This window comes from Martes martes (genome assembly GCF_963455335.1).
Source record: "Martes martes genome assembly, chromosome: 13".
In the NCBI taxonomy this organism is placed as follows: domain Eukaryota; kingdom Metazoa; phylum Chordata; class Mammalia; order Carnivora; family Mustelidae; genus Martes; species Martes martes.
This window is the reverse complement of record NC_137901.1, coordinates 91,686,885-91,697,581: the sequence shown is the minus strand read 5'-3', so window position 1 is coordinate 91,697,581 and position 10,697 is coordinate 91,686,885. Positions and strand designations below refer to the sequence as shown.

The window sequence follows — 10,697 nt, the reverse complement described above, 5'->3', positions numbered from 1 at the left end:
TGGTAGGACTGACATTTCAGCGTAACTGCACTGACGCTCACACCTCATCGACAACTTACCAAACAGAATACTGCGGACACCAGCCTATCGCTTTCGTGAGAGGATTCAAACGTACAAGAAATAGACATAAAAGAGTTTAACTCGCAAGGCTTCAAATTAAGTGAGAAGAGCAAAGGCAATTTAAACAGTAACACTGTTAAAAGCACAACTTTCCCTGTTAGTGGTTTTAAAATTCTTTCCAAACAAGGGAGGAGTTCACTTGCTTAGATATTTGAAATACAACTTTATTCTGGTTCTAAACGAAAAGGAATGGGAATGACAGTGACAAACAAGATTTCACCACTGGATATTGTGACGGGACTATAGCAGTCTCATATCTGAAACTCAGGAAGGAAACAACTGCGTTCCAAAACAGCTAAATATGCAGGTCCAAAAAATGAAGGTACTTTTTAAACTGCCACATTCACTCCGAAGCCCATTCATCTCCTTCAGCATCCCAAAGATTAAGCACATGTTCTGCTCAGCTATATAATAAAGTGGCAAACACGCTGCACCACTGACATCACAGGACAGTTGCCTATAAAACTAGACTTCTGACGCTGGCCTCCAGCTGCACGTTCTCACAGGTCATCATCCTCATCCGGGAGAGCAGTTGTCTGAGCAACCTAGAAAAAGACACAGTGTGGTAGTACTCTGGACTGGAGCCATCAGCAACATAAGACCCCGAAAAGGACCACATGGTTGGACACTGGCACACCCTACCTCTAGATCGTGTTCATACTGTGCTGCCAAAGCTGGGTCCATGACAACCTCTGGCGGGGCGAGAGCGGGCATGGCGACAAACTCCAAGTTAGGGTCTCCGATTAGTTTTCTAGCAAGCCACAGGAAGGGCTTTTCAAAGTTGTAGTTACTTTTGGCAGAAATGTCATAGTACTGTTTAAAAAAAAGAAAGTTAGTTTTTAAAAATGTACTTCTTGCTTATTAGGATGTTCCAAACTAAAGAAATTCTCTCAATCCACACCATAGATGTTTATGAATCCCTTTAACGGATCTGTTCATTGTAATTTCACTTTTGACACAGCAATAATGCCGTAAACAACAAGCTTTATAAACATACCTGAAGATTCTTCTTTCGGTGGAAGACAATAGATTTTGCCTTAACTTTCCTGTCCTTAATGTCCACTTTGTTGCCACACAGCACAATGGGGATGTTCTCACACACTCGTACCAGATCTCTATGCCAGTTAGGCACATTCTTGTAAGTAACCCTTGACGTGACATCGAACATTATAATGGCACACTGGGCTGAAGAAAAATTCAGGAGAAGAGTTACACACCTAGGATTTCCCGCACACACAAGGAATGCCGAGGAGATCGGACCAGTCTTCAGGCTATCTCCGTTCCTTAACTCATTCCCAAGGTCTCTTCCAAATTGAAAAATCTTAGATCACTGGAATACACAGCGAGATCTGAAATTCCACCACGTGTGAATGACCAGCTGGCTGTATCGAATCTCTCTCCTGTACTGCATTAGCTCTGCCACATCCCAAAACCTCAAGTAGGTGAACGACACACCACCGTTCTAGACAACTTGCCTCCTCCGTTCTGAAGATCTAAGAACCTATTCTGTAAAAGATCCTACAAGGACGGAATAAGCTACTCTCTTGCTTAAGAACACTTAGGTCTCCGTCTTGACCCGTGAAAACCGTAAAACTCAGTGAACCACGAAGTAAGTACGACCTAACGCTAGTTTTCTAGCTCCACATCTATCTGTTATTCGCAGAAATGACCAAAGAAAGGACTCCCAGACGTTTTCGATCACAGAAGTGAGCTTCCAGATTTTTTTTTAAGAAACTTCATTTCCAATTTTGAGATCCTTTTGGGAAAAAAAAACCCAAAACCCCCAACTACTGCTGAAGCGACAGCGCGCGGCCCCCCGCGGTCCGCGCTCCGCGGCTCTCGATCATGACACAGCACGGAGGCCGGGGCGGCCGCCCGCCGCCTACCTTGAATGTAGTAGCCGTCCCGCAGCCCGCCGAACTTCTCCTGGCCGGCCGTGTCCCACACGTTGAACTTGATGGGTCCCCTGTTGGTGTGGAACACGAGCGGGTGGACCTCCACGCCCAAGGTGGCTGCAACACAAGCACGGCCGTGAGCCCGGGTCGGCGCCCGCACCCCGGCCCCGCCGCCTGGCCCCCCACGTACCTACATACTTCTTCTCGAACTCCCCCGTCAGGTGACGCTTCACGAACGTCGTCTTCCCGGTGCCGCCGTCGCCAACCAGCACCAGCTACGGGACAGCACACGCTGGCGAGGGGCCCCGGCGCCCGCGCGCCTCCCGCGCCGCCCGCATCCGCTCCCCGCGGACCCCGCGGCCCGCAGACCCCGCTCCCCCCAGACCCCGCGCGCGGCGCCCACCCCCGCCGACCACGTACTTTGAACTGGACTTGGGGCTCTCCCTGGGCAGCCATGGCGCTGGTGCTGCGGAGCGAAAAGAAAGACGTGGGGCCGGCGGCGCGGCCCGGGAGCCACATGGCCGGGCCCGCCCCACGTGCCCGGGCCCACAAAGGGGCGCCGGGCGGCCGGGCCCCACGCGCGCACACCACGGCCGGGGCGGGGGCCGCGGCGCGCTCACGGAGGCGGCGCTGCTCCGTCCGCGGGGCCTGGCGGCGCGCCCGCGGCGAGGGAGGCCGGGAGGCCGGGGCGCGGGGCGGAGGCCGGGAGGCCGGGCGGAGACCGGGGCCGCGTAGCGCCCGATCGCGCCCCGCTTCTCCGCCCCGGTCCCGCCGTCCGCCCCGGGGCCGCCCGCCGCCGCCCGCCCCGGGCCCAGCGCGGCTCGAGTCCCGACGCCGGCCTGCGGCCTCCACCGCGGGGGGAAGGGGAGAGCCCGCCGCCGCCACCCGGGCCCGCGCAACGGCCGCCGCCCCTGCCCCCGCCAACGCCCGCCCCGGCTTCCCAGTCCCCCGGAGTCCCCGGTACCCCCGGCCCCCGCGGCCCCGCGGCCCCCGCGGCCCCCGGTCCGGCCCCGCCGCACTACCTTCCAGAAGCGTCTCCGGCCCGTCTGACTGAGAGCTGGAAAGATGGCGGAAGCGCAATTCAAATGCCCGGAGACGCAGCCGACGCCGGCGCGCGCCGAGGGAGGGCGGGGCAACGGCGCCGCGGCGCTCCCACGTGGCCCGGCGCGCGCGCGCACGCACGCCGCGGGCTTGGGCGGCCACACCCGTCGGCCTGGCGCGGAGGGAAAGACTCGAGGGGCGGCGGGCGCAGGCGGGCGCGGGACTCAGGGCGCGCGCGCGCACGCACGCCGGCCCGCGGGGCCACGTGCACCGGCTCAGAGGGCGGGTTCCCGCGCGCGCATGCGCCGACGGCGACACGGCGCGCCCTGCTGCGGCCGCGCCACAGAGCTAGGAGGAGAGAGCAGGCACCTTGGGCGGGAAACTCGTGGGGCGCGGCGCACACAAAGCCCCTGGGCCTCCCGGGCGGGGGACTAGCCGAGCGAACGGGGCACAGCAGTACCCGGGCGGGCCCCACTTTGGGCTGCGAGCCACGCCTGCGCCCCCAGCCCCCTCCACATCCCCCTCTCCGGGCCACACACGGCCTCTGCCCTGCGCCCCCAGCCCCTCTTCTCTCCCGCTGCAACCCCAGGCCCTTCCTCCCACAGTCTCCTCCCCAAGCTCCCCGTCCCGCCCACTACCCACCTCCCCTAGGCTCCCGTTACCCTCCCGGTCCTTCGCCTGGGTCCTCGGCCTGGCCCCTTCCGTTCTCGCCGCACCCAGTCCCTTCCTCCCACACCCCAGTTCCCGAGCTCGCTCTAGGTCCCCTTCCCTGCGGCACCTATCGTCCCCCAGTCCCAGACCCCTTTCATTCAATGTCCCTTTTCCCCTCTGACCTCGACCCCTGGCCACTTCCCTACGTTCCCGGTCCCACTCCCGCCCCCTGGCGTCCCTGGCGTCAACCGGAACCTACTTGGGGGTAAAGGACGGATGCTTTTTCCCACCCTGAAGAGCCAGCCACCCTTTTCTTCAAGCATCTAATTGGTCAGCAGGCCTTGCGACCCTATCCTGCAAACAGGATGATGAAATCGTGTTTTCAGACTTGGCAGCTCTTCTCATCCCAGTTACAAACATGGATGCAGTCGATGAGTGTTTAGATTCCAGACTCTGGAGGGGATAAAGCTGTCAACAGTCCAGACGGGACTGCGCTCAGAAACCCGTCTGAGGGTCAGTGTAGGTAGAAAAGAAAATGAGCCTCAAGCTCAAAATGTTGATGGTTGTTACCATCCCCTGGCATTTAGCCAGGATGTGGGCCAGGTGGAACCCTCCAACCTCTAACCCTAAATCTAAGGCCAGTTTTTGGCATTTGTGTGGACAGCCACAGGTTCTCCTCTAACCCAGATCTTCTTAGTCCCCTCCGCAACCAAGCGTCCACACTCAGAGCAAGAGCAGGCTGCTAATGACCTGGTCAGAATAGTCAGGTTGCTCAGAAAGGATTCCACCATGGGGACTCCTCCTAGAGCAAAGAAAACCCAAATGACCAAGAAGTTAGCCATTTCGTCCTGAGTGCGCTTTGCAACCAAGCCTGTTGGGAACACAAGTGACGCAAATTGGGCACAACGTTTCTGTGAAGCTGCCTGCTGGGAGCTCACGTCTGAGCACCCCCAGAGGACCCTCAAGAAGACACCAAAGCAGCTCTCTATGCTGCTGGTGGGAGTGCACATGGCTTTGGCCTCTCTGGAGAGCAGAAGTTGACAAAACATCAGTACCGAGAGCTGGCGAGCCTGTACTTTCACTTCTAGAGAGAGTGCCTGGAGTTAAACTCCCACATACGCACAGGGAGACAGTATTGCCAGCGCTCACTACAACACGATAGCAACAAGAAATGGAACTTCCAGAAATATCCATTGATAGGCAAATGTACACACATACTTAGCTGGATTCCGGTATGGCATCTAAAAGGAAGCAAGTTCATCTGTATCAACAGGGTTAGGTGTCAAAGGGTAATGTTGAGAAAAGAAGGAAGTTCAAGAAAAATGTGATGATAGCTTTATACAGTCCACAGGATATACAATGTTTTACAGAGACGGTATAGTATAATGCCATCTATGGACATTTTTATAGGCACAAAACCATATTGTCTTAAGTGTATGTAGATAATTTTTTTTAATTGACTACAGTGATATAGGCTGAATTCGGAGGCTGTTGTTTCGAGAGGCAGTAGGGAGTGGTGTGATGGGGATGGGCAGAATGGTCAAAGAAGGCTTTCTGCAAGGTTCCCTTTCTTCTGTTAAAAGAAGGTGATTGAAGCAAATAGGACAACATATTAGCCACTGTATAACTCTAGGATGGTGAGAACACCAGTGTTTCTACCTTTTGGCATTTTTTAAAATACTTCTTCCCGCAAGAAAAGCCAAGGGGAAAGACGTCGAACCAAGGGTATCTGTTGTTCTCACACAGCGTTCCAGGACCTCCTGGTGGCTTGGTTTCTTCGTTAGTTGCAGATGGTGTTCCCTGGCTCTGTCCCAGAACTTCCAAAGAGGATCATCTCAAAGAACGCAGATTGAAAATGGGAAAACGTACCCTGGTTGGCACAGATAACATGTTTCCCCAGCGAGACTGCCCAAGCTCTTCCAGTCACCAGTGGCTTTGCAGGGTACCGGGGTACTTCCTTGTCTTCCCCACCCAGCATGGATGGCAAACCCATGCTTGCCCTGTGGTTTCAAACATGGCAGTCACGTGCTGGGAGAGGCAACAGAATTACAAAAAGTTTGTAGCAACAGTACAAGGAATTTCAGCTGTTGCCTCTAATTTCCTCAAACATCAGCACTCCTCATTTCATAGGTCCTCCTCTCCTTCCCTCAGTATAGATCTCACTATATATATGATTTTAAAATATATATAGGATTTTTGTCCTCTGGGATGTTTGAGAGTAAGCAGCAAGCGGGACGTCCCACGGTACGTATTTCTTGAAACCAAGGACATTACGTTACGTAACCACTGCTCAGTTACCCAGATCAGGAAATGAACCCGGCTGCAGTCCGATGGTCTCATCTACAGACCGGAAAGCTACGGGTCTCACTGCCGTCCTATAGCTGGTGCGGGATCCGTTCAGGATGACGTGTTACCTTCAGCTGTTTGGTCTGTGTAGTCACACTCCTAGATCCAGAGCAGTAACTTCATCTTTCATGACCTTGACGCTTGTGCAGCAGACTTTGCAGGACTGGTCTTCTGTGGATTTGTCTGATATTTCTTCTGGATGGGATTTGGGTTACACAGTTTGGGTTGGGATACCTCAGAAATGGTGATGTCCTTCTCGGTGCATCTTTTTTTTAGGAGTATAAACTGACCTTCGTAGAATATTTCAGACCCTCCTTGGGCTGTCTAACGCTGCAGCGGTTTGCCAGCTCACTTACATACATGACATCTGTGGCTCGCCAGGCCCCACGTGAGCTAAGTTGTGTCTCCTTTTCCACCCCATCTCCAGGTTCTTTCCCTGTAACTGTGTAGCCACATGAGCCTTTCTGAATCGTACCTCTGCCAAATTTGTCCCTGCCTGAGGGCCTTTGCACTTACTGGTCCCTCCGCCTAAAATGCTTTCCTCCACATTCTTGCCTGACTGCCTCCTTCTCACCCTTCAGATCGCAGCTCAAATGTCACCTCCTCAGGAAAGCCCACCCTGACTGCCCTCTCTACAATGGTGTCACCGGACCAGCCCATTTTCCATCTCAGCCCCCACTTGATTTTCTCCAAAGCACTAGCCACTAACTGAATATAGCTTGCTTAATAATTTATATGTTTACCTTTCTGTCTTTCTTTCTCTCACTAGAATAAAGAAAGCACATTGCCTGGCATGATACTCAAGGTGTCCACAGTGCCCGGCTCGTAATGGGTGCTCAGTAAATACATGTTGAATCATTGAGTGAGTTACTCTTATACCCATCTGAATACAGTAACAGCACCATCATATGCTAATAAAATAACAGTGACTTACATATGGAAGCTTATTAGAATTTTAATATGCTATTTCTCATCAAAAACTAATCATCAGGGGCACCTGAGTGGCTCAGTTGATTAAGCTTCTGCCTTTGGCTCAGGTCATGATCCCAGGATCTTGGGATCAAGTCCCACATGTGGCTCCTTGCTCAGCGGGAGCCTGCTTCTCACCCTCCCTCTGCTGCTCCCCCTGCTTATGCGCTCGCACGCGCGCTCTCTCTCTCTCTCTCAAATAAATAAATAAATAAAATCTTAAAAAAAAAAACAAACTAATCATTAAGCAAATAAACATTTAGCAAAAACGTTGCCAATCTTTCCTATTTGTGCACTTTCCATCAACTTCCTTGACTTTGCAAACCAGTAAGGAAGGAATTCTTCAAGATTCCATGATCTACTTCATTCATTGATCCAGCTGGCTATCAATAATTTGTCAAATGAAATATTTCCTTTATTGGACACTCAGTTTTGTACACCGGGAGCACGCCCATGCACAGATTACATGTTTCTCCTTAGCATTAGCACAGAAATTGTTTTCCCTGACTGCAAAATCAAGAGCCTCGTCACGTATTCATGCCCGAGATCCATCCGATCTCCTCCATGCGATGATCAGGCAGTGAATGAACTCAGTCCCACCCTCCGTGGTATTTGTCCTCTCCTGGGGTGGATCACCACATGATTTGTATCTAAACCAGTTCCAGCACTTTAAAATGTGGCGGCTTTTAAAGTGAGTCCACCAGTCCCTTGAAACTTCTCTCTTGAGAAAGGCTGAGCCTCCTTCTTGTGTGTGGGAGGGGCGGAGTGACTCACTTCCAGCAATGGGAGTGTGTCCGAAGGGACAGCATGTGATCTTTGAGACTGAAGTCCTGGAGGTTCTAGTGACTTCCACCATGCTTTCTCTGGTCACTTGCTGGTGAGGACAGTCAGCGTACTGCAGGGACAAGCACAGCCCCATGGACAGGTTCCAGTGAAGAGGAGTTGAGAGGCCTGTAAAGAGCCCAGGGGGACTTGCTGGCCTGTGAGGGAGCCTTCTAGAAAGTCATCTTGCAGTCCCCGTCCTGCCCCCCTGGCTGTGGTCTCCTGCACGCATCTTACCTGCAGTTTCCAGAGACCGAGTCACAGCCTCCCAGTGAAGCCAGTCCTGGATCCTGACTCCTGGAAAGCACGTGAGATTTATTATTTGCTGTTGTTTCAAACACTTTTTTTTTTTAAGATTTTTTTTTTTTTTAATTTGACAGACCGAGATCACAAGTAGGCAGACAGGCAGGCAGAGAGAGAGGGGGAAGCAGGCTCCCCGCCGAGCAGAGAGCCCAACACAGGGCCCGATCCCAGGACCCCGGGATCATGACCCGAGCCGAAGGCAGAGGCTCTAACCCACTGAGCCACCCAGGTGCCCCTCAAACACTAACTTTTGACGTGATCTGTCCTACAGAGTGGTAGGTCTACAGCACAAAGAACAAGGGTAGTTCACATAAAAATCCAAGCATCTGGTTTCTTTTGAGAATCAAGATTGACAGTCACTGGGCCTGCTTTCTTGTGTGGCCACCAGCACCTGGATTCGCCCCTGCCTCCCAGGGATGGGCGAACACTGCCATTGGCCTCAGGCTCTGCCAGTCCCTACTATGTCTCAGACCTGAGGCCTGCCGTTGGCCCTTGTCACCTGGCACTGATCCTGCTCTGCTCACTCACCTCCCTGAGCCCTGCAGGTCACCTGCACTCACAACCTCTGGTTTCGTGAGTCTGAGATGAAAAAATACACACATTCATTCATTCATTCATTCAGCGAATACTTAGTGAACATCTACCGTGTACCAGCCATTCCCTAAGGACTGGAGTAGTTAACGAAACAAACCCCAGAGGTCTTGGACTCCTAGAGCTTTCATCCTAGAAAGAAGAAACAGGGGTGAGACTTGGTAAGGAAGTAATACATATATAACATAGTGATGATTGCTAAGTGAAAAATAAAGCAGGTAAAGAAGATATGGAAGGTCAGAGGAAAGGGTGAGGGACCAACGGGCCTTCCTTAAGATAGGGACATGTGAGCCAAGGCCTGTAGAAGGTGAGGGACAAGTCACACAGATATTGGAGGAAAGATAATTCTGGGGACAGGGAATGGCCAGTGCAAAGGCCCTGAGGTGGAAGGCTGCCTGGAGCTGTCAGGGACAGCATGGAGGCTTGTGGCTGGAACGGAGGAGCAGCGGTGACGTGGGATCCCTGTGCTGACCGTGTTTCTGCGTGAACTCGGGTCTCAGAACTCGAGCAAGGAGCCTCTTGTCTTAAGAACAATGATTCTTTCTTTATCGCAAGAGGAACCTTTGAAATAGGCCGTTGACAGTCCGTGGTAGGACAGGATGCTCTCTGTGAAAGAAACTTTCATTCTGTGTCCCATGTCACTTTAGGGGAGTCTGGTCCAAGAAAGAAGCTAAAAAGGGCCTTAAAAAAACACAGACATGGGGCACCTGGGTGGCCCAGTCATTAAGTGTTTGCCTTCAGCTCCAATCATGATCCCAGCTTCCTGGGAGTGAGCCCCGTATGGCACCCTGCTCAGCGGGGAGCCTGCTTCTCCCTCTGCCTGCTGCTCCCCCTTGTGTTCCCTCTCTTGCGGTGTCTCTCTGTCATAAATAAATAAAATCTTTGAAAAATTAAAAAAAAAGCCTCACAGGTATGTAACAGAAGAAAACAGTTCTAAGAGGCTGACACAGGCCTGGGACCCTCCAGCCCACCGTAGACCTACACAACTGCATCTCCGTCTAGACATCAGCCATCTACACTCCACATGTTTTCATTTGCCTTCAGATGGTGAGACTGAGATCTAGCATCTACGTACCTGGTGGCCTAGCAGCTAAGCAGCATCTCTGTCCATATAGAGACAGTACCTGGTACCTATATCCGTAAGATATATCGGTATTTATATATGGATGCCTATACCTGCACCTTTTAAAGTATATACATGAAAAATTCCAGTATAGATTTGTCGCAGCGTATCTTTAAATGTATACCTCTATTTAAATTTTCGGTATATATGTTTGTCAGGGTTTCAAAAATTGTGGCACATTTTAAATGCTGACTTTGAACAAACCGGCTTTTCTAAGACGTGGAAATCTCCTGACACATAACGGTGCTATTTATAAAGTAATGACAGGTTGTACTGGGTTCTGGGGCTCCCGTAACAAAAGACCAGAAACGAGGTGCCTTGAAATCACAGAATCAGATTCTCTCACACTTATGGAAGCCTGAAATCGGGGTGTGGGCTGGGCCATGCTCCTTTAAAGGGTCTAGGGGCGAGTTTATTCCAGGCTTTTCTCTTAGCTTCTGATACTGGTGGCGATCCCTGGCCGTCCTTGGCTTTTGATGCCATCAGCCTGTGGTCCCCCGGGCTATCACACAGCTTCCTACAGTCTTCCCTCTGTGGGTCTGTGTCTTAATCTCCTCCTCCTCCTCCTCTTCTTCTTCTTCTTCTTCTTCTTCTTCTTCTTTTCTTAAAGATTACTTATTTACTTATTAGAGAGAGAGAGAGAGAGCGAGAGAGAGCATGAGCAGGGAGGGGGGATGAAGCAGACTCCAGGATCCTGACCGGAGCTGCAGGCAGTCCCCTAATCAACTGAGCCACCCAGGTGCCCCGTGTCCTAATCTATTCTGATGCCTCCCCCACCAACAACCCCCCCTTCACTTGCTGATGTCTGTAAAGACCGGTTTCCAAATAAGTTCCCA

At 52.2% G+C, this 10,697-nt stretch overlaps 1 protein-coding gene across 1 annotated transcript; it reads right to left on the bottom strand.

The window, feature by feature from the left end:
• Positions 1–263: 263 nt before the first annotated feature.
• On the bottom strand, positions 264–3,983 carry RAN (RAN, member RAS oncogene family). The gene is made up of 8 exons (XM_080821561.1): positions 3,967–3,983; positions 3,038–3,072; positions 2,436–2,481; positions 2,206–2,290; positions 2,007–2,132; positions 1,118–1,305; positions 763–933; positions 264–665 (listed from the first exon to the last, which is right to left on the bottom strand). The coding sequence occupies exons 3-8, from the start codon at positions 2,469–2,471 to the stop codon at positions 621–623; spliced, it is 651 nt and encodes a 216-aa protein (XP_080677687.1). The 5' UTR covers positions 2,472–2,481; positions 3,038–3,072; positions 3,967–3,983; the 3' UTR covers positions 264–620.
• Between the last annotated feature and the right edge of the window lie 6,714 nt (positions 3,984–10,697).

Coding starts and splice junctions, on each gene's coding strand:
- RAN (XM_080821561.1), bottom strand. CDS start 2,471: ATGGCTGCCCAGGGAGAGCCCCAAGTCCAGTTCAAA. Junction 1,306..2,006: donor GGACGGCTACTACATTCAAG/GTAGGCGGCGGG, acceptor ATTTTTCTTCAG/CCCAGTGTGCCATTATAATG. Junction 934..1,117: donor ACCGAAAGAAGAATCTTCAG/GTATGTTTATAA, acceptor TTTTTTAAACAG/TACTATGACATTTCTGCCAA.